General features: G+C 52.0%; 2 protein-coding genes across 2 annotated transcripts; one reads left to right on the top strand and one right to left on the bottom strand.

Annotated features, from left to right (window-relative positions):
- Positions 1-1796: 1796 nt before the first annotated feature.
- LOC118158784 (olfactory receptor 14C36-like) lies at positions 1797-2955 on the top strand. The gene has a single exon (XM_035313465.1). It carries the CDS (start codon positions 2029-2031, stop codon positions 2953-2955), a length of 927 nt encoding a protein of 308 aa, XP_035169356.1. The 5' UTR covers positions 1797-2028.
- Positions 2956-8893: 5938 nt separating this feature from the next.
- LOC118158783 (olfactory receptor 14C36-like) lies at positions 8894-9832 on the bottom strand. Its single transcript, XM_035313464.1, has one exon. It carries the CDS (start codon positions 9830-9832, stop codon positions 8894-8896), a length of 939 nt encoding a protein of 312 aa, XP_035169355.1.
- Positions 9833-23272: the final 13440 nt, after the last annotated feature.

The following is a 23272-nucleotide window of genomic DNA, read 5'->3' as shown; positions in this document are numbered from 1 at the left end:
GTCTGTGAGTCCCAGGACAGCCCGGCGTGGAGAGGAGCAAGGACATTGGAAAGGCTGAAAGTCCCTGAGGACAAAGACTGAGGTCTTTGTGTCCATGGCTATGGCTGTTGTCTCTGACAGTGAGGCCTATGAGGAGAAAGCTTATCGTTAAAGCACCAGGGTCTCATTGTCTCCTCACCACCACCCATGAACCAGGAAGGGGTTGTGCCATTCTCCTGCACTTGGCCTTGCACATCCCCATCTCCTACTGCCTCAGGAAGAGAAAGGATCTCCCTTCCCAGGGGGCAGGGGTCAAAGCCTGTTTTTCAGTTCATTGGTGTCACCTTCACATTGCCTTTTTCTGCTTGTCCTCACTGCCTCCAATGTTCTGCTCTAACAAGCTCCAAGGGAGGCTATGTCAGTGGTGCCCCTCAGGGGGACACTCTAGCAAACTTGGATTTCTTGAGAGATTTCTCCAATTTGCTCTCTGTGCCTCAGTGTTGTGGGCTCATCACCAAAGCCACCAGAGGGGTCGTTACAATGCCTCTGCTGCTGAGCTGGGCTGGGCTCCTGGGACAGAGAGAACTCCTGTCAAGAGGGCCCTGGTGCAGAGAGACAGCTCTGCCCAGGAGCAGCTCCTCTGCACAGCACAGCAGTGCTGGGGGCTCTGACCGCAGGTGACACGGATAGGGGAGAGAAGGAGAGAAAGGCTGGAGGCAGTTGGGAGTGGGAGGATGCTGAGAGCTGACTGCAGGAGAAATCAGCACAGCCCTTGACAAGGTAAGTCTCTGGCTGCAGGGCCATGCAGCTGCAGGTCCTGGAATGGTCTCTTTCTGGGTCTTGTTTCTGGAAGTGGGCAATGTAGTAGGCTTTGAGAGTCCTGCTGGATTGCACTGCGAGGTGAGGAAGTCTGGCAGGAGCCCCTTGGAGTGCCCTAAGCCAGGTGCCCCTGGTCAGCCCAGAACACCCTGCCCTGGATGGCCATTCCGGGCTCTCTGTCAGCTGCCCTGTAGCTCCTGCAGCCATGGAGGTACCTCTTGGCAGGGCCCTGTTGGTGGCAGGGTGCTGCAGGGCAGCACTGAGCACAGCCGCGTGGGATGGGGTCTGTGAGCACAGGCAGGGGGAAAGAAGAAGTGGGCACAGAGCAGCAGCTCCCGGCAGGGACAGCTGCAGGCAGCAGAGAGAGGGGCAGGTGGCCAGAAGGAGCTGTTGCCAGAAACGCTGTGGCAGGGGGGATTCAGGTACCTTGCGGCCATGCCCTGCAGTGCAGATGCCTTCCCCTAGAGTAGCCCCTCCCTGGCCTCCTCTCCCCCTGCAGCCCATTGGCTGTGGAGCAGGCATGGCCAGCACAGCAGGCAGAGCCCAGACAAGGACAATCTCCCCAGCTCATTCTGGTTGTGAGCTTCAGCCGGAGACAACCTAATGATGCTGTCCAGCTGCACTTGTAATGGGGCTTCTCTGCTCTCAGCTGTCTCCAGTTTTTTCTCAGGGAGACACCTGACTGGGATAGTCCTGCAGCTCAAAGAGGGGTAGCACAGGTCAGCTGACAACAGGACTGGTGGGCAGAGCTGCTCTGCTCAGTCTTCACCAAGGAACAGTCCCTTTGCCTCCTGGCACACACAAGGCTTCACCAGGAGTGCACAGGAAATGTCTGGGTGTTCAACCATCCAGTACGTCTTCTAAGAATTACAAGGGCAACTGGAATAAAGCAAAGCAAACAAAATTCCTACAGCTATGCTCTGCATTCAGATGAGTTGTTTGCAACAACACTGCAAAGCTCATGGATAAGACAAGTGGACTGGACTTGAGTTTCCTGCTTCCCTCCTGTTGCATAGCAGGAAGGACTGCTCTGGAGCCCACAGCAGCCCCTGCTTCCAGTTCCACCTTCAGCCAGCACCAGCCAGAGCTCAAGCAAGAGAGCTGCAGAAAGCTTCTCCTGCAAAGAGAGAGGCTTGTCTGTGGGGTAAGACATGCAATAGGTTTTCCTCATTGAAGTTTGTTCTATGTTTTTTTCTCCTCTTCAAAGAAACCCATGTCCAAAGTCAGCAAATGCCCAACCACAGCTCTGTGAGTGAGTTCCTCCTGCTGGCATTCGCAGACACACGGGAGCTGCAGCTCCTGCACTTCGCGCTCTTCCTGGGCATCTACCTGGCTGCCTTCCTGGGCAACGGCCTCATCCTCACCGCCATAGCCTGCGACCACTGCCTCCACACCCCCATGTACTTCTTCCTCCTCAACCTCGCCCTCCTCGACTTGGGCTGCATCTCCACCACTCTCCCTAAAGCCATGGCCAATTCCTTGTGGGATAGCAGGGCCATCTCCTATCAAGGATGTGCTGCACAAGTCCTCTTTTTCATCTTCTTTTTTGGTTCAGAGTATTCCCTTCTCACTGTCATGGCCTATGACCGCTATGTTGCCATCTGCAAGCCCCTGCACTATGGGAGCCTGCTGGGCAGCAGAGCTTGTGCCCAGATGGCAGCAGCTGCCTGGGGCAGTGGCTTTCTCTATTCTGTCCTGCATACGGCCAATACATTTTCCCTGCCCCTCTGCCAAGGCAACGCTGTGGACCAGTTCTTCTGTGAAATCCCCCAGATCCTCAAGCTCTCCTGTTCAGATGCCTACCGCAGGGAAGTTGAGTTACTTGTGTTCAGTTTTTCTTTAGTATTTGGTTGTTTTGTTTTCATTGTTTTCTCGTATGTTCAGATTTTCAGGGCCGTGCTGAGGATGCCCTCTGAGCAGGGCCGGCACAAAGCCTTTTCCACATGCCTCCCTCACCTGGCCGTGGTCTTGCTGCTTATCAGCACAGCCATGTTTGCCTACTTGAAGTCCCCCTCTGTCCCCTCCCCATCCCTGGACCTGGTGGTTGCAGTTCTGTACTCGGTGGTGCCTCCAGCAGTGAATCCCCTCATCTACAGCATGAGGAACCCACAGCTGAAGAATGCAATGAGGAAACTATGGAGGTTTCTCTGTAAATAAAGACAACAAGGAAGCCATCAGATATACACTGGTCTCAGCTGCATTCTATTCCCATCTCCTCTGGAGCTGTCGGAGCAGCCCTAGCATGCCGAAGGGGCTCAGGGCCAAGAGCCCAGCTGCCACATGGAGGAGCAACCTTGGTGTCCCTCGGGGCTGCCCCTCACTGCCTGTTGGGCTCTGCCTCTCTGTTGCCTTTGGGTCAGGGCTGCTGCTTCCCTGGAGCCATGGCCATGGCCTGCAGCAGGACCTGTTCTTTTCTTGTTTCACTTCCACACTCTCTGCTTACACCCTTCCATTTCTCTTAGCCCTCAGGTTCTCTTGGGGTGACAGTCCTGCTGTTTGTACAGTGGCATCTCTGATGCATCTCTGCACCCGTCTTCGAAATATGATGTCAGGAATACAATCAAGTAGCTGCTCCCTGAAATGGTTTTTACTTTTCTGTGCTGACATTCAATCAGAGCTCCAGATAATAACTGAAGGACTAAAGACTGGCCAGGGAACTGCTGCCTTGATGACACATGGCCCAGCAAAAAGTAACTGTACTTTAACTGGCCTGGGACTGTCCCACTAGTGCTGGGTCTGATGGCAAACAGCATCCTGGAGAGGAATGTGGAGCTGCTCTGTGCTTGGGCCAGGCCTCTTGTGCTGGCCTGGGGAGCGGGGCTGGTACTGACGGGCAAAGACACTCTGGGCTGGGGATCTCGCAGGCAAGAGACCAGGGCTGCTGCAGCTTCTCAGGCCTCCATTTCCTGAGATGGCCCTACCCTGGGGGCTGCTGGGGAGGCCCAGAGCCACCTTTGTCCCAGCAGCTGCGGTGCCTTGCAAGGGGCTGGGGCTGTGGTGGCTGTGCCCAGAGCCCTACAGCAGCCTGCGGTGGGCACTGCCCTGGGGCCAGCCCAGTCTGGGCTGCTGGGCTGGGCTGGGGAGAAGGCAGGAAGGTGGGGAGAGGTGGGCAGGGTCTGGGCTGGACTGGGCAGTGCCCAGCAGAGCACTTTGTTGATTTTGATGACTTTCACCTATTTCTTTGAGGACTGCCGACACCTGTCTCTGTTCACCACCTTGCTCTCATCCCAGCATTTCCATCATTGCACCAATGTCTCATCACCCCTCACCAGCTGTTCCTTCAAACACAAAGCTACGGTCTGATCAAAGACACTCTTTGGATGACCTCAGACACCACAGCACAACACTTTGAATCATAGAATCATAGAATATCCCGAGTTGGAAGGGACCCATAAGTCCAACTCTCACACCACACAGGTCTACCCAAAAGTTTAGACTTATGTAACTATGTGCACAGCCCAATCTCTTCTTAAATTCAGACAGGCTCGATGAAGTTACTACTTCACTGGGGAGCCTGTTCCAGTGCACAACCACCCTGTTGGTGAAGAACCTCCTCCTGATATCCAGCCTAAACTTCCCCTGCCTCAATTTAACACTGTTCCAGTGGGTCCTATCACTGATGTTTATGGAGAATAGGTTGCGTGCCTCTCCACTCCCCCTCGCGCGGAAGTTGTAGGCTGCAATGAGGTCCCCCCTCAGCCTCCTCTTCTCCAGGCTGAACAGGCCCAGTGACCAAAACTGCTCTTCATATGTCTTCCCCTCTAGGCCCTTCACCATCTTTGTTGCCCTTTGAGGGACACTTCCTCCTCGTGGCCAGTACCAACATTCCAAAGTGCACTTTGTGGCAGTTTTTTCTCTCCTGCTCTTTCCTACTACCAAAGAAAGCTCCATCAGGGTGGAAACCACTCCTAAAGTAGGTATCCCAAACCATCAGCCTTCTTGTGTCCCGTCAGCCAGCTAGATAGAAATCACCTCACCAGCATCTTCCAGGGCATGGGCCTGCTGCTGGCCTTGCAGCTTCTTGGCTAGACACACCCAAGCCTTGTGCCTCCTGCTGTCCAGTTATGGACTCAAGCAGAAGGCACAGGACAACCCATACTGGGGCCTTCTTTCTGTGTGGGTCCTCCTGGGTATGTAGGCAGAGGGGATCCCACAGTCAGCATGCCAACCAGGTGCCTTCTGCTGGCCTAGCAGGGCCACTGGCAGATGTCAGCCCAAAAGTACAGATCCCAGGTCTAAGTCAAGGGTGACCTGCCACCTACAGACAGAAGTGACCTCACAGTCCCTTTCTGTGACACATTCCTGCTGCTGCCCTATCAAATGCAGAGACAGAAGTGACTTCACAGTCACGGCCACAGTCACATTCCTTCTGCTGGTGCAGGAGATCCTGAGGCAGAGCTGAGCTCATCAGAGAATTCCCACTCATCTCCTCCTTGTGGCACACAAGCTGATCAGATCCATGGCCACTCACATTCATCTTTGAATGCCATGAGTGCAGAGCAACCTCACGTTCCTGCCCTGCCCCAAGGGGTGAAGGGCCTAAAGTTAAGGCTTAGTAGTGGGGCTGAATGTGAGGAGGTTAATGCACAGGAACAGGGGTTTTGGGTGTTAGGTGTTCATGTATATTATTAGAGACTAGGACTCTCCTTTAATGGGAAGGTTTTGGTATTCTTCTGTGGATATCACATCTATTTAGGGTATGGACAAGTTTTGTGGTTTTGTTTAGGTCTCTCAAGCATTTTACTAGGGTTAAATAGAGCATTTTAATGCTAGTGTTAAGTGTAAGGATCAGGGTGAACAAGAGAGTAAGGATTATGGCAAAGGGCTATGGGCTAAATTTTGGCTTCAAGGGACACCTTGAGGTCAGGCATAAGAGTAGTGGATTCCTGTCATGGTGTGGAGTAGCATTTAGGTTTAGGGATAAAGATTACAGGTTAAAATAGGGGAAGGGCTTCACATGACTATTTTACAGCAATTTTACAGCAGGATCTACATTACCTGAACCATCTTACCTTTTCAAATTTGTAAATTTCTGCTGGCCAAGCTCCTCTTCCCTACCCCAAATCTCACATCTCTCCTGTCCAGCCTTCACCTGACCTCCCCATATCAGTCATCTTTTGGGGAGCAGGATTCTTATGACATTCATGATCTCAGCGTATCTGTCTCACCTCTGTTGGGTACTCCATTCTTGAGGCAGACACAGCACCTAAACCAGGATGGAAAAGAACACAAAGGCTGTAGGACCACCCTGAACAATGTGCCCAGCAGCTCTTGTACCATCCCAAAAATTGGTTTCCTGCCTCCAACTTTTGGATATAGAATGGCTCCTATGCACCCAGGGTACCTTCTTCCAGGCCCTCATGCATGGTTCAGTTTGCCCCGGGCATCTTGGAGGCAGTGGCCCCCTCTGTGTAGAAAATGGAAAGCAGTCCTGAAGGATGACTTCAGGCAAAAGCTGACACCTCTGACATGACAAGCCCTATCAAAGACCTCTTCCTTTATGGGGCCTATCAGGTACCTACAAAGAGCGGATCTCACAAACTACATGCACAGCAAATGCCTTCAGCTTGCCTTTCAGGTACTTCCGCAGATGTGAGCCTAATGGCACAGATCCCAGCCAGGAATCAAGGGATGAGCTGTCAGTTATTTCTCAAAGAAGCTAGCTCAGAGGCCGTTTAACAGCCATTCACTTTCTGCAGGACTTTCTGAGGCATCACTGACCTCATAATACCACACTTACAAAACACCCCCCTTTTGGCCTAGGACCTGCCCAGGTAGAAATTATCTGGTTGTGATCCTTCAAGCCTGTGGCAATACTGCTGGGCTCCCAGACTCTCTGATGCATGGGAGCCAGTTCCGTGCCAGTCCTGGGAGGTGCTAGGGCAGGAGGGACCTTGCAGGCAATGTCCAAGCTCTGTACCTTTTGGTGGTCTCTCAGCTCATTGTGCACCGAGAGGATCATGCTCACGTCCAGAAGCCATGTGCTGAAGCTGGCCTAGAAGACACTCAGGGGAACTGCCCTCCCAGCCCCAGACCCAGGCAGCGGTGTTGCTCTGCAGAGGGAGGTGGCCGTGGTGCCCAGGGCACAGGAGCACTCTGGGGAGTGCCCTGGGGCTGCAGAGCTCTCCTCTGCCTGTTCACAGCAGATTGAGCAATTGAGCTCTGGTCAGTCTACCTCGGACAGGCTCACGCTCTGTGGGCTGCATTCACTGCTGTCTCCTGGGCTCACACTGCCCCTGCAGATGTCCCTGCATGCTCTGCACACACCACTCTTGCCCGCAGGTCCCACATGTCTCTCCAACCCTCCCCTCTTTCCCTGCAGTACTGGCACCTCACCGCAGCAGGTTGGTGCATCTCCAAGCTCAGGAGTGTTTCCTGAGGGTCTGCCCCGTGTGGGTAGTGCCGGGGAGGAAGAGAGCAAGGTCAGCTCCTGGGGCATGGCTGAGCACAGCCCAGCCATCCCACACCGTGGGCAGGCCCCTTCTCCCAGGCTTTGGTACACATGCAAGGTGGACACTTCTCCATCAGCCCAGCTTTGGGCAGGGACTTTCAGCCCAGCCCCAGCCCCAGTCCCAGGACGAACCTTGTCCTCCTACTCAACCCACAAACATCTGCTAAAGCCCTTATTTTCCTTGTTTCTCACAAGTCTTTGTTCTTGCCCTCCCTACTTCCCTGCAGTGCCTCTCAGGTGGCACTCAGTGACCCTTCAGAAGGACCTTTGGGCTTCCTCAATTGTCCTGGTGCTTATTAGCACCTTCCTGGCTCCTTCCAGAGCTTCTTGTCCATCATGGGGACACTGACTCTGGCTGGGATGGAGTTACCCTCTGCAGAGCAGCCCCTGTGGTGCTGTTTTCTATACGTGACCAGAGCAGTGTTGGTCACCCATGGCTGTAGTTGCTGTTTCTGAGCAGGGCTTGCACAGCATCAAGGCCTTCTTCTCTGCTTCTCACTCAACCCCAGGAGTGAGTCAGCTGCAGGTGGGCAAGAGGCTGGGAGGGGAATCTGCTGTGACAGCTGACCCAGCCTGACCAATCTGAGGAGCCAGTGCACTCCTCAGATTCACCTTTTTTGTTACCAGACACTACCTTGTACGGTCATTTTATGAGGTTCTAAGCACTACCCACTGAGCTCCTTGTCCCTGGAGATCCCCTGACATCTCCTGAAAGCTCCAGATTCCTCGCCAGGCTGTCATTGGCCATCAACCCCACTGCAGGGGACAGAGTCCCATGCAGATGAGTCTAAGACCAGTTGTCAGCTCCTTAAGCAATGCCGCCATAACGGGAGCTCTTAGTCCTGTCCATGGTCCCGCCATAATGGGAGCTCTTAGTCCTGCCCTTGGTCCCTCACAGACCACTCTGGGACTCCATGAAGAACCCCCGAAAACAGAAGAGCAGGGAGCAACCCCTTGGCTGTATTCCTGGCAGCAGCTTTGGAAAAGGTGACCGGGCTTCTGGGTTTGCCCTAAGCAGCCCCTTTTGTTTCTGTGCTGCTAGCAGGGAGGCCAGCTGTGACCCAGGGCTGCACAGTGCCTGCTGCTGCCTGCTGGGACAGGGATGTCACTGCAGAGATAACAGGACTGTCACCAAGGTACATGAGATATCAGGGCTTATACAAATACAAGAAGCATAATGTTGAAGCGAAAAGAGTGCAGCAGTGAAAAGGCCACATCCTGCTGCTGGCCATGGCCATGGCTCCAGGGAAGCAGCAGCCCTGACCCGAAGGCAGCAGAGAGGCAGAGCCCAGCGGGCAGTGAGGGGCAGCCCCAAGAGCCACCGGGGCTGTTTGTCCATGTGGCAGCTGGGCTCCTGGCCCTGAGCCCTTCTTGTGTGCTGGGGATGCTCCCTCAACCCCTGAGGAGATGGGAAGAGATGGCAGCTGAGAAGACTGAATTTCTGATAGCTTCCTTATTGGGTTTATCTACACAGGAAACCATGATCTATAGGTTAATGATTAACAAGTAGGAGGATAAGAATATTATTTCTGTCAGAAACAATAGTTAGTGAAAATAATAATAGAGACAAATACTAAAAAACAAATTCTTAAAATTCTTAAAATTTCCTGAGAAAACATAGCATTTTTGATTTTATGCATACTATTATAGGTGAATGTGCTGTATAATTGTGTATTCTAGCAGTGTCCTCACTGCTTTCCTTAATTCCTGGTTCCTCATGCTGTAGATGAGGGGATTCACTGCTGGAGGTAGAACTGAGTACAGAACTGCCATCACTAGGTCCAGGGATGGGGAGGAGATCGAGGGAGGCTTCAGGTAGGCAAACATAGCGGTGCTGATAAAGAGGGAGACCACGGCCAGGTGGGGGAGGCACGTGGAAAAGGTTTTGTGCCGGCCCTGCTCAGAGGGCATCCTCAACACTGCCCTGAGGATCTGCACATAGGACAACACAATGAAAACAGAACAACCAAATAATACAGACATACTAAATACTACTCCAACTCCCCTGAGGTAGGCATTTGAGCAGGAGAGCTTGAGGATCTGGGGGATTTCACAGAAGAACTGGTCCACAGCATTGCCTTGGCAGAGGGGCAGGGAAAATGTATTGGCCGTATGCAGGGCAGCATTGAGAAAGCCACTGCCCCAGGCAGCTGCTGCCATCTGGGCACAAGCTCTGCTGCCCAGGAGGCTCCCGTAGTGCAGGGGCTTGCAGATGGCAACATAGCGGTCATAGGCCATGACAGTGAGAAGGGAAAACTCTGCTCCAATGAAGAAGACTAAAAAGAGGACTTGTGCAGCACATCCTTGATAGGAGATGGCCCTGGTGTTCCAGAGGGCATTGGCCATGGCTTTAGGGAGAGTGGTGGAGATGGATCCCAGGTCGAGCAGTGCAAGGTTGAGGAGGAAGAAGTACATGGGGGTGTGGAGGTGGTGGTCGCAGGCTACGGCAGTGAGGATGAGGCCGTTGCCCAGGAGGGCAGCCAGGTAGATGCCCAGGAAGAGCGCGAAGTGCAGGAGCTGCAGCTCCCGTGTGTCTGCGAATGCCAGCAGGAGGAATTCAGTCACAGAGCTGCTGTTGGGCATTTGGAGTTTCTGGGAATGGAGTCCTGCCCAAGGAGGAAAAATGTATTAATAAGTAAGAATACTTATCTGAGACAAACTTGTTCCATGTTTCTCTTAACACCCCTAAACACTTGTCCCCTTTCAGGCACACATTTGGCAGGTCCATTTCAGGAGTTCTGATTGATGCTGCCTGGTAGTGCCCCTGGGAGCAGGGGACTCTGCTCTAGGCAGTGCAGGAGTCAGTCCTGTCCTACACAAGGAGGTGAAGAGGAACATTGGGTAATCCCAGATTCAGTCACCTGATAATAAAGACTTTTTCCATATTGTTGCTTCCAGTTCATCCAACTGCAGAGCAGGGCCATTGGGATTCTTTTCCTATGGCATAAATCCTGGGCATTTCTGCTGCACTCCAAGTGAAACCTTGTTGTGTCTCAGAGTCACAGATACTGCCTTTTTAGAGCAGAGTGCCCTTCAGAGACGAGAGCCAGTCTGTCCATCACAGCTGGTCACAGCTGCCCTGTGCTGGCAGATCTTTGATCTACAGGACAATTCTGCTCCTGTATGTTCCTAGAGTCGCAGAATCATAGAATATCCTGACTTGGAAGGGTTCCACAAGGATCACCGAATCCCACCCCTGAACCTGTACGTGAACACCCAAAAATCAGTCCATACCCCTGAGTGGGTAGACCAAATATTTGTTGAATTCTGGCAGCCTCAGTGCTGTGACCACTTCCCTGCGGTGCCTGTTGCAGTACCTACAGAACCTGGACACTGTTGGGAGCAAAGGAATCCAGGCTCACAGTGCACATCTCCAGACCCCTCACCCTGTCCCCGTACTCCCCTTTCCCCCAGCACACCGAGAGCTCACTCCATGTGCATACAAAACCCCCATCTGCAGCCAGCCTGGAAAGAAGACCAGCAGCAGCAGGGCCAGGTGGAGAAGCCAGGAGGAATGCCAGTGTGCTGCTGCCAGGGGAGGCAAGGCCAGGGAGGGACAGACCCTCAGCAGCCCCTCCTGTGCTGCAGCTCTGCCTGCAGAGGAGGCAGCTCCTGCTGGGGACACCGGGACTTGAGGGCAGAAGCTGTGCTGGTGGGAGAGGAGAGCAGGGGGTGTCCCAGGGAAGGTGCCTGCCCTGCAGGGGATGGCAGGGAGGTGCCTGAGCCCACCCTCACACAGCATTTCTGGCAGCAGCTCCCTTTCACCGCCTTTCCATGTCCCTGCTGCCTGCCCATGTCCCTGCTGGGAGCTGGTTCTGTGTCCCCACGTCTCCTCCCTGTCCATGCTCATAGTACCCATCCCACAAGCTGTGTGCTCAGCTCTGCCCTGCAGAGGACTCCTGAGTACAGGGCCCTGTCCATGGGGTTGCAGCTCCTAAACAGAAACTCCGGTAAATACTGAGGAGACCACACACATGATGCTGGTGCAGTCTTGCAGCTGTAGTGACTGAAAGGACTTTATCAAGTTCATTGCTGACACATTAATCTCTTAGTGCAATACTCTAGGAATCTCAGTCTCCTCTACAGTCCAGAAAATCCATTGCCATGAAACCTGCCTTCCCTCCTCAGCAGGAATCTGAAAGTACACAACTGTAAAAAAACCTTTATCTTCAGATTAACCAAGACTTGGTCTTCCTCCAGAAATGCCCCCTCATAAATGCCATTCTCTAAAGCATTTTCTAGTCCTCATTACAAGCTGAGTGAGACCCATCCTGAGAGATGCATTCAGCCATTGGAAGTGCCAGCTGTAGAAGATCCCTTTGGCAATCCCACCTGAATTGCCCTGCTGCCAGAGACTCACAATGTCAAGAGTCCTGCCACACGTTGCCCTCTGTTGTTGTGCTCCTCACTGCCTCCAAGCCCTCTCTCCTTCTCTCCTCTCCCCGTGCCTCCTGCGGTCAGAGCCCCCAGCCCTGCTGCGCTGTGCAGAGGAGCTGCTCCTGGGCAGAGCTATCTCTCTGCAGCACTGCCTGCTTGCCAGGAGCTCCCCTTGGGCCGGCCCAGCTCAGCAGCATATCACCCGACCATGGCATCGCTTGCTCTGTGCCATTGGGCTCCCTCAAGGTGTCCTCAGGGCCTTGGGGCTGACAGCTTCTCCAGGCAGCAGGGTCTCTCCTGGGGTGTGGTGTTTGAAGCAGACTGAAATTATCACCGACTACCCTCTCTGAACATGGGAGAAATGCATTTTAGAAGTATGATTTGTGCTAGATAGTGTGGTTTTCTGACAACATTACAAATGATTCCCTCCCTTAACCCTTTCCTTTTCCATGGTGCGGTAGCACACCTCAGCCATGAGAGGCACGGATAATTTTAACCTTTTGAACACCCTTCAACATTTCTTTTAGGAACTGAGAAAGAAACTTCTTGCTCCTTGCAATCCTAACAAGAGAGGGGGGACCAGAATGTTCTGAAAGGGTTTCCATGAAGAAAGGGGAATGGGACACTAAGACACCATTTGTTGAGTTTCCCCAGCTGTCCATCTGGACGATACTCTACCCATACACAAATCTTTTCTTCCTCTTTTGCATGACCAGCATGGTGACCGGGATGTGGAACACCCTCACCATTGTGCTGGTGGCTGCAGGCAAACACCTGTAGATGCCAGTGGCTTTCTTCCTTGGGGAGATATGTCCTCCTTGCAGACCTTGTACAGCTCCACCAGCCTGTGCCAGATGCTGGCCAGCTTTCTGACTGGGGACAGCACCCCCTTTTCTCACAGAGGTGGGAGTACTATCAGCTGCACCTTCTGCATGACCGGAGTGCTTCCTGCTGGGACCATGTCCTATGGTCAGCCCTGCTATCCCTGTTCTCTTCAAGGCTCATGAAGTGGAAGGCCTGACTCCAGAAGGCAGCTGTACCTGAACCAGGGGAATTTCTCTCATGTACAGTAATTATTTATACTCCTCCCAGCTACAGTGCTGTGGCCCCAGTGTCATAGACCCCTTCTGTGGTTTTGCCCCATTTCTGGAGCTCTCCTGCAGTGCCATGGTGATACTCATGGTCTTTGTTTTCATAGTCTACATTTTGGATCCAAAGTTGCTTAGAGGTGGTTTTTGGAAGGGTGAAAGAGGTGCTAGTGGAGCTGCAGATGTCATCATATGACCTATCTCAAAGACCTTGGTAAGGATAAATTGATCAAAGACATTCCTTGGAACTTGGAAAAGGCAGATGTCAAACCCATCTTCTAGCAGAAGGGCAAGCAGAAGGATGATTAAGCCTAACCAAGGAGTAAAATGCCAGACTTCGCCTTAGCCCCCAACCCAGACCTAAACTAAAAGCCTCAAAGCTTGTCTTTATCCTAAACTTTGAGCAGGATCCTTGAGTAGAAAACCAATCCCTTCCTCAATGTTCTTGCCATTCCCTTGACCCTGGAGGTTGATCTCTAATCCCTAAACATTAACCTGAACACCTAACTCCCAAAGCCCTCCAGCATGCACACAGCACATCTCAGCTTTAACCCCACTCCTATCCCTAACTTAAGCTGTTTATTCTCTTGGGGCAGGTCATGGACTGTGAGAACCTGCAGCAGTACATGGCTTTGGAAGAGGCATGTGAGGTGAAAGGTATGTGATCAGATCAAAGGAGAAGCTGGATGGGAATGCTGTGATGAGGTCAGGTGTGCCTCAGGATCTGCTGGGCCTGCAGGAGGCACACAGCTGTGAAGGAGGCTGGGAGGTCACTTCTGTCTCTCAAGCTGACAGACCAGCAGCAGGAATGTGGTACAGATAAGGACCGTAAAGGTCAGAAGCATGCACAAGGCACTGAAGATGATGGCGAGGCACCTTTTGTTCTGGTTAGGTGATAGACCACAGGAAGGCTGATTGGATGGGAGTGTAGTGGGTTTATGTGGCAAGGTTTTGGTAGCAGGGGGCCATAGGGGTGTCTTCTGTGAGAAGGATCTAGAAGCTGCCCCATGTTTGGTGAGGGCCCCACTGCTGACCAGAGCTGAGCCAATAAGTGATGTTCTTTGCACCTCTGTGAGAGCAGATTTAAGACAGGGAAAAAAAAAAAACGCTGCACCACACAGCAGCTGGGAGAGTGAGAGGAGTGAGGAACAGCCTTGTAGGCGCCAAGGTCAGTGGAGAAGGAGGGGAAGAGGTGCTCCAGGCGCCGGAGCAGAAGTCCCCTGCGGCCTGTGGTGAGGCCCATGGTGAAGCAGGATGTCCCCCTGCAGCCCATGGAGTACCACGGTGGAGCAGGGTTCTACGCTGCAGCCCGTGGAGGAGACCACGGTGGAGCAGGTGGCCCTGCACCGACGGAGACTGCGGCCTGTGGAAGACCCCTGCCGGAGCAGATTCCGGGCCGGACCTGCAGCCCGTGGAGAGGAGCCCACGCAGGAGCAGGTGACCTGGCAGGAGCTGCTGCCCGTGGGGGACCCAGGTTGGAGCAGTGTGCTCCCAAGGAATGGACTCCATGGTACGGACCCATATCTGGAGCAGTTCTTGAAGAGCTGCTGCCTTGTGGGAAGCCCACGCCAGATCAGTTTGGCAAGGACTGCATCCCGTGGGAGGGACCACACAGCACAGGGAACGAGAGTGATCGAGGAGTGGCAGAGAAGAATTTCTATAGACTGACCATAACCCCCACTCCCCCGTTCCCCTGCTCGGGGGGAGGAGGTGGAAGAGGGTGGATGGGGGGGGAAGGTACTTTTGTTTTTTTTTCCTTTGTTTCTCACTTCTCTAGCTCATTAGTAATAGGCAATAACTCTTACTATCTCTCTATGCTGAGTCTGTTTTGCCCATCACAATAATTACTGCGCGATCTCCTTGTCCTTATCTCAACCCTTGAGCCCCTTATCTCAACCCTTAAGCCCCTTATCTCAACCCTTGAGCCCCTATCTCAACCCTTCATCGTATTTTCTCCCTGTTCCTCTTTGAGGAGGGGGAGTGTGAGAGTGGTTGTGGTGGAGCTCGGTTGCCCACCCTAGTAAAACCATCACAAGGAGTCATGCTTGAGGCATAGATTATGAGACCATCGAATCATAGAATGGCTCATGTTGGAAGGGACCTTAAAGGTCATCTAGTTCCAAACCCCTGGCCATAAGCAGGGATGCCCCCCTATAGATCAGGTTGCCCAGGGCCTCATCTAGCCTGCTCTTGAACAGCTTCAGGGGTGGGGCATCTATAAGGTCTCTCGGCAACCTGCTCCAGTGCCTCACCTCCCTCTGAGTGAAGAATTTCCTCCTAACCTCTAATCTAAATCTCCCCTCTTTTAGTTTAAAACCATTCCCCCTTGTCCTGTCATTACCTGATTGAGTAAAGAGTCATTCTCCATCTTTTTTATAACCCCCCTTTAAGTACTGACATGCCACAATGAGGTCACCCAGGGGCTTCATCTTCTCCAGACTGAGCAGTCCAAGCTCCCTCAGCCTTTCTTCATAGGAGAGGTGCTCCAGGCCCTTGATCATCTTTGTGGCCATCCTTTGAAGCCGTTCTAACAGAGCCACATTTTTCTTGTGCTGGGGGCCCCATACATGGATGCAGGACTCCAAGTGGGCCTCACAAGGGCAGAGTAGAGGGGAACAATAACCTGCTTCCACCTACTGGCCACTCCTCTTTAGATGCAGCCCAGGATACAGTTGTCCTTCTGGGCTACAAGTGCAGAATGTACTGTCTCACTGTCTCACTTTCGATCTCACTGTCTATGTCATTGATAAAGATATTAAACATTACTGGTCCCAGGGACACCCCTGAGGTACACCACTTGTCACCAGCCTCCACTTGGACATAGAGCTGTTGACCACCGCTCTCTGGGTGTGATCCTCAAGCCAACTCCTTATCCACTGAATGGTCCACCCATCAAATGCAAATCTCTCCAATTTGGAGACTAGGATATTGTCCTGGTTTTAGCTAGGAGAGAGTTAATTTTCCTTCCAGTAGCTGGTAGGGTGCTATGTTTTGGATTTAGGAGGAGAATAATTGTTGATAACACACTGATGTTTTACTTGTTGCAGAGCAGTGCTTACACTAAGCCAAGGACTTTTCAGCTTCTCACTCTGTCCTGCCAGTGGGTAGGCTGGGGGTGCAGCAAGAGCTGGGAGGGGACAGACCCAAGACAGCTGATCCAAACTGGCCAAAGGGTTATTCCATACCATCTAATGTCATGCTAAACAATACATAGGGGTGGCTAGCTTGGGATAGGCTGGGCATCGGTCAGCAGGTGGTGAGCAATTGCATTGTGCATCACTTGTTTTGTACATATTATTATTATTATTATTATTATTTTATTTTCCTGTCCTAATAAACTATCCCTATCTCAGCCCATAGGTTTCAGTTTTTTTTCTCGTTTCTCTTCCCCATCCCAGAGAGGGAGGGGGGAGGGTGAGCGAACGGCTGTGTGGTGATTAGCTGCCGGCCGGGTTAAACCACAACAGATATCATGTGGGACTGTGTCAAGGGTCTTACAGAAGTCCAAGTAGATGACATCGGTCTTCTGATGTAGTCACTGCATTGCAGAAACCACCAGATTGGTCAGGCATGATTTACACTTTGGTGAAGCCATGCTGGCCATCTCGGATCACGTCTTTGTCTTGCATGTGCCTTGACATTGATTCCAGCAGAATCTTTTCCATGGTCTTGCCAGGCAGTGAGGTGAGGCTCATCTTTGGTAGTTCCTTGGGTCCTCTTTTCTAAACTTTTTAAAACTGGGAGTGATATTTTCCTTTTTCCAGTCACTAGGGACATAACTCGACTGCCAGGACTTTTCAAATATGATGGAGGGAGGCTTGGCAACTACATCAGCCAGTTCCCTCAGGACCCTGGGATGCAAGTCATCAGGCCCCATAGACTTGTATGTGTTTAGTTTCATCAGGTGGTCTCGAACCTGCTCTTCACTTACAGCAGGTGAGGCTTTGCCCCCTAGCATCCATCTATGGGTTCAGGGAAATTAAAGACTTGGGAAGCCTGACTGGGAGTGAATACTAAGGCTAAGGCGAAGACATTGCTGAGTAACTCAGCCTTCTCCATATCCATTGTTACCAGTTCAACCTTCTCATCCATCAGAGAGGGGGTACACTCTCCTTGGCCTTTATTTTCTGAGAAATATAGCTATAGAATCTCTTCCTATTATTCTTTGTATCCCTTGCTAAGCTCAGTTCCATCTGTGCTTTGGCTTTCCTTATCCCATCCCTGCACATCCAAAACTGAAGCATGTATGAGGGTCTGGGAAAAATAACCCTGAATCCACAGAAGCCATTTGGAAAACAAAACTTAAAACTAGGAAGCATATTTTTGAGGAGGTGCACAGCTGATGGGCACATTGTGCAGGATGCTCCTAAAGACCTGTGTGTCCTTTTCCTTCCTGACTAAAATGCCACTTCCTTCTCAGGAATGGAGTAGCCAAAGAGGTGAGAACGATACTCTGCAATCATGAATGTTATCAGAAAGCTGATCCCAATAAGATATGGGGAGTTCAGGAGCAGCCCACACAAGAGAGATGTGAGATTTTGGGGTGGTAAGTAGAGCATAGCCAGCAGTAATTAATGATTTCATAGATGTAAGAAGGGTCATGTAATGTAGATGCTGTGGTAACATTGACTTAAAGTCACATATGGCCCTTACTTTATTTGAAACAGTAATTTTAATCCCTAAACCTAAATACTACTCCAACACTCTGACAGGAATCCACTTCTCTAATGCTTGAACTCCAAGTATCCCTTGAAACAAAACTCAGGTCATAGTCCCTTTCCCTTACCTTTATTCTCTTGCTCACCCTAATCCCTTCCCTTAATACTAGCATTAAAATGCTTTATTTAGCCCTAGACAAGTTCTTGGGAGACCTAAAACAAAAACCCTTAAACACAGAGCTTGCCAATACCCTAACCACAGACATAATACACACAGAAGAACACCAAACTTTCCCATTAAACCAATGTTTACTCTCTAATGGAGAATGGTGAGCCCTAGTCCCTAAAGAGAGAGTTCAGCTCTAGCTCAGGATCTCCTGCCCCAACAGGAGGAATGTGACTGTGGAAGTGACTGTGAGGTCAATTCTGTCTTTGCAGCTGATAGGGAACCAGCAGGAATGTGTCACATAAAGGGACTGTGAGGTCATTTCTGTCTGTAGGAGGCAGGTCACCCTTGACTTAGACCTGGGATCTGTACTTTTGGGCTGACATCTGCCAGCAGAAGGCACCTGGTTGGCATGCTGACTGTGGTATCCCTTCTACCTACATACCCAGGAGGACCCACACAGAAAGAAGGCCCTAGTATGGGTTGTCCGGTCCCTTCTGCTTGAGTCCATGACTGGACAGCAGGAGGCACAAGGCTTGGGTGTGTCTAGCCAAGAAGCTGCAAGGCCGGCAGCAGGCCCATGGCTTGGAAGATGCTGGTGAGGTGACTTCTGTCTGATTGGCTGAGAGCACGTGTACTGGGTCTGGCTGGGATGTTAACTTTCCCTGCAGCAGCCCATACAGTGCTGCGCTCTGCACTTGGAGCTAGGACAGCAGTGGTATCACACCAGTGTTATGTCTGCTGCTGAGAAGTGCTGGCACAGCATCAGGACTCTCTCAGACCCTCCTAGGGGGTGGGCAAAAAGTGAGAAAGAAACATCAGCAGGGCAGCTGACCTAAACCAACCAAAGGGATATTCCATACCATATGATGTCACACTCAGCAATAAAAGGTGGAAAAAGGAAGAAGAGGGGAAGGGTGGGCTCTCGTTGCGAAAACGTCTGTCCTCCTCCCGAACACCGGCTACGTGCGTTGAGGCACTGCTTCAAGGACGTGGTCAAGCATCGCTCATTTGTGGGAAGTAGAGAGTAATTTCTTTCCTCTGCACTTCCACATAGCCTTTACTTGTTTTGTTTAGTTATTCCCTTTCCCCCTTCCTCTTCCCCTTTCCCTTTTTTTCCCTTTAGTTGAACTGTTTAATTAATAATAATATTTCCTTAATTATATATATATATATATATATATATTTATTTATTTTCCCTCTTTAATTAAATCATCCTTATCTCAACCCGTGAGTTGTTCTTTCCTTTACTTCTTCCTCTCCTCATCTGAGGAAGGGGAGTGAGAGAGCGGTTGTGGTGTTCAACTGCCTAGCACGGTAAAACCACCACAGCACGCAAGAAGGCTGATGGGTTGGGATGCCTACTTTAGGAGTGGTTTCCACCCTGATGGAGCTTTCTTTGGCAGTAGGAAAGAGCAGTAGGGAAAAAACTGCCACAAAGTGCACTTTGGAATGTTGGTACTGGCCACGAGGAGGAAGAAGTGTCCCTCAAAGTGTTGTGCTGTGGTGTCTGAGGTCATCCAAAGAGTGTCTTTGATCAGACCGTAGCTTTGTGTTTGAAGGAACAGCTGGTGAGGGGTGATGAGACATTGGTGCAATGATGGAAATGCTGGGATGAGAGCAAGGTGGTGAACAGAGACAGGTGTCGGCAGTCCTCAAAGAAATAGGTGAAAGTCATCAAAGTCAACGAAGTGCTCTGCTGGGCACTGCCCAGTCCAGCCCAGACCCTGCCCACCTCTCCCCACCTTCCTGCCTTCTCCCCAGCCCAGCCCAGCAGCCCAGACTGGGCTGGCCCCAGGGCAGTGCCCACCGCAGGCTGCTGTAGGGCTCTGGGCACAGCCACCACAGCCCCAGCCCCTTGCAAGGCACCGCAGCTGCTGGGACAAAGGTGGCTCTGGGCCTCCCCAGCAGCCCCCAGGGTAGGGCCGTCTCAGGAAATGGAGGCCTGAGAAGCTGCAGCAGCCCTGGTCTCTTGCCTGCGAGATCCCTAGCACAGAGTGCCTGTGTTCCTCAGGACCCGCCCTACTCCCCAGGCCAGCACAAGAGGCCTGGCCCAAGCACATAGAACAGCTCCATATTTCTCTCCAGGATGCCATTTACCATCAGACCCAGCACCAGTGGGACAGTCCCAGGCCAGTTAAAGTACAGTTACTTTTTGCTGGGCCATGTGTCATCAAGGCAGCAGTTCCCTGGCCAGTCTTTGGTCCTTCACTTATCATCTGGATGCCTACTTTAGGAGTGGTTTCCACCCTGATGGAGCTTTCTTTGGTAGTAGGAAAGAGCAGGAGAGGAAAAAATGCCACAAAGCGCACCTTAAAACATTGGCAGTGGCCATAAGGAGGAAGAAATATCCAGGGGAAAAACTGGTCTTGCTGCTACAGACTGAGGCAAAGAAGGCATTAAGTGCCTCTGCCTTTTCCCCATCTCTTGTCACCAGGTTTCCCCCCACATCTAATAAAGGATGATGATTCTCCTTAATTCTCCTTTCTTTAAAGTATTTATATAAACAGTTTTATTGTCTTTGACAGTAATAGACAGATTGAGCTCCAGTTAGGACTTGGCCCTCCTAATTTTGACCTGCACAGCCCCATAACATTTAGAACACAGCTCCTATACAAACTGACATCCTTCATGGGAAGGAAGGACAGAAGAGTTGGAACCTGGCAGTCTTCCATACCCTACCCTTCTGTGAGTCTGTGCTGCAATTCCATTCAACTGGTTACTCCTGCATTATCGAAACTTTCCTGCAACTCCTGATGCTGCTATCTTGTGAGAGATATGACAATAACACGAAGGTTGAATTGTCTGCTTGCAGGCTTGAACATCTGATAGAATGGACCATCAGTGTGGGGGAACCTTGAGAAACTGCAGGATTTTGCCTACAGAAACCTCTTGACATTTACAAGGAGAAGAGTCCTAGTCCTGCACCAGAGGAAGAGGGACCCCACACATCAGGGCAGACTGGGACTCTGCTGAGTGAGCAGTGGCCAGGAGGAGGAGAGCCTGGGCCCCACGAGGGACACCATATGAGCAGTGGTGCCTGCTCACCAGGAACCAGGCCAGCTTCCTCCAGAGCTGCCTTACGAGGGGCATGGCCACCAAGAAGATCTGAGTTATTGTACTCAGCTCAAATGTGCTGTGCTACCACGAGGACAAAGGTCTAGAACCAGCAAGGAAAGAGATGGAGGCCTGGGAGTCCCTCAGAGAGCCTGGTGTCACAGGATAGAGGGTTGTGGCAAGGCTGAAAGTCCCAACAGAAGCCAGGTATTTATATGCATGGCCATGGCTGTTGTCTCTGCCACTGACACCGATGTGGAGACAGCCTATCAATAAAACACCAGAGCCTCATTGCCTCCTCGCCCCCACCTGTGAAACAAGTAGGGGTCATACCATTCTCCTGCACTTGGCCATGCACATCCCCATCTCCCACTGCCCCAGGAAGAGCCCTGAGCAATGTATGAAGGGAAAGAATCTCTTGTCCCAGGGGCCAATGGTCAAGGCTTGGCCCTTATGCTTGGTGAAACACATCAAGGTTTCCTACAGTGTCACCTTCACACTGCCTTTGTCTACTTGTCCTCACTGCCTCCAATATTCTGCTGTATTGAGCTCCAAGGGAGGCTATGTCAGTGCTGGCCCTTGGGGGGACACTCCAGGAAACTTAATTCTGACTTGGACTTCTTGAAGAGATTTCTTCAGTTTCTCTCAGTGCCTGAGGTTCATGGGCTCATCACCAAAGCCACCAGAGGGGTGATTACAATGCCTTGGTCTGGGCCTCTGCTGCTGAGCTGGGCCGGGCTCCTGGGACAGAGAGAGCTCCTGTCAAGAGGGCCCTGGTGCAGAGAGACAGCTCTGCCCAGGAGCAGATCCTCTGCACAGCGCAGCAGTGCTGGGGGCTCTGACCACAGGTACCCAGGCAGAAAGTGATTCCAGCCACCCTGGAGGGTGCGGGCAGAGGAGAGCTCAGTGTAGGCGAAACCTTCACAGCTCTGCACACGGTAAGTCTCTGGCTGCAGGACAGTGCAGGGGAGGTTCCTGGAAGGGGCTCCTGAATCCAGGACGTCTCTGCCTGGCCAGGAGCTGCCAGGATGTCTCTCATGGCTTGTGCAGTGTGGATGAGAAGGTGCTGCAGGGCATCTTCAGGTGTGCCCAGGGCTGTGGTGCAGAGCAGGGTCCCTGCTGTGCCCCAGGGTCTTTGTGCCAGGGCAGGGCCTCTGCCGCCTGCCAGGCTCAGCACTTAGCCTGCCTGGGGAGCCCAGGGTCTTGGACAGAGTAAGGGCAGGGCAGGGGCTGCCTGCAAAGAGAAGGCACTTTCTGCAGTTTGCCTGCATTTTCTGGCTCTCATTCTGGGGCAGGATCTGTGTTAACGGGGTGGTTGGATTTGCACAGATGACTGAGCTTCCTATTGCATTGAACTGAGACATAAACAGATCAGTGACAAACCTTAGAAAACACCTCTGCTTACAGACCGCACCAGGGGTTTTCTGAGCTATTCATTAAGGACCTGCCAACAGGGACATGTCCCCAGAACTGTCCCTATCCCTGGGAGATATCTGTAGGGCAGAACTGGGCACACAGCAGCGGGGATGGGGTCTGTGATCACGGACTGGAGGAGATGTGGGGACAGAAGAACAGCTGCTGGAGGGACAGCTGCAGGCAGCAGGAACATGGGCAAGAAGTGAGAGCTCCTGCAGAGGATTGCTTACAGTCTTTGCTATATCCAAGATCCCTTGATCTGCCCTTGTGAATCAGCATCCTTGCCATGTACTTGAATTCTGCACAGCTGTGCTAAAAGGGAGGCATTTCCACCTGCACTTGGAGCTGGTGCTCTCCTATCCCAGCACAGCCCAGGTGATTTTTCAGCACAACCTCTGAGTGCAACCATCCCCCAGCTGAGTGCTGCAAGCAGCCAGCAGCTGGGCACCAGGGGATGGACAGAGCAGCCCTCCTGGATGTGACCTCTGGCTGAGGTTTGTGCCCACAACAACTGGGCCATGGAGTTTGTTTAACATTGCCAACAACATCTTCTAGATGGGATGGGGTGTCTGAAACCTAAAACTCTGTGTGAGTAGACACATTTGCTGAACCCCCCCCCGCCACCTTCCTCCGTGGCAGAAGGCATCCTCCAGAGCTCTTTGCCCTCTGCTTTCTGTGCACGGCAGATGGCACAGAGGTGTGAGGACAGGCTACACCTCACTGACACTGCAGCCTCTGCACTGGGTTGGGTCCGCCCTTCCTGTCCATGCCTGCTTCTCTCCCTTGCCCGGCGCAGCAGCTGGTGGTGTCTGATTCTGACAGCAAAGAGGTTGAAGCAGGAAGAGATGCTCCCTGTTCTCTTCTGCCAGACACAGGTGGTCTGCGAGATGATTTCATCTCTCTGGGTGGAGAAGGGAAGGGAAGACTCACAAGGAATCACATGGCCAAACACCCCTCACTCAAGAGAGATCGCCTTCCCTGAACCCTCCTCCAAGCACTTGACTCTATTGGCACCTCTGTGTACCACTGCTCTGGAGCAGCAATGGCCCATCGGGAGCTGATGGGTAGAGGCGGCTGCTGTGTACAGGACACTCAGCAAGCACAAAGCAGGGCTCCAGCCAGGGAGAGACACAAAGATCCCCTAGAAAGAAAGGCAATGTGAAGGTTTCAATGAAGAATCAAATTAGTATAGTTCAGAGCAATTTTCCCTAACACTCTATATTCTTTCTTCTTTGGCAGTGTCCCTGATGAAGGGTAGTAA

Source organism: Oxyura jamaicensis, unplaced genomic scaffold, assembly GCF_011077185.1.
Source record: "Oxyura jamaicensis isolate SHBP4307 breed ruddy duck unplaced genomic scaffold, BPBGC_Ojam_1.0 oxyUn_random_OJ142, whole genome shotgun sequence".
NCBI lineage: Eukaryota > Metazoa > Chordata > Aves > Anseriformes > Anatidae > Oxyura > Oxyura jamaicensis.
This window is presented reverse-complemented; position numbering and strand designations above follow the sequence as displayed.

Coding starts and splice junctions, on each gene's coding strand:
- LOC118158784 (XM_035313465.1), top strand. CDS start 2,029: ATGCCCAACCACAGCTCTGTGAGTGAGTTCCTCCTGCTGGCATTCGCA.
- LOC118158783 (XM_035313464.1), bottom strand. CDS start 9,832: ATGCCCAACAGCAGCTCTGTGACTGAATTCCTCCTGCTGGCATTCGCA.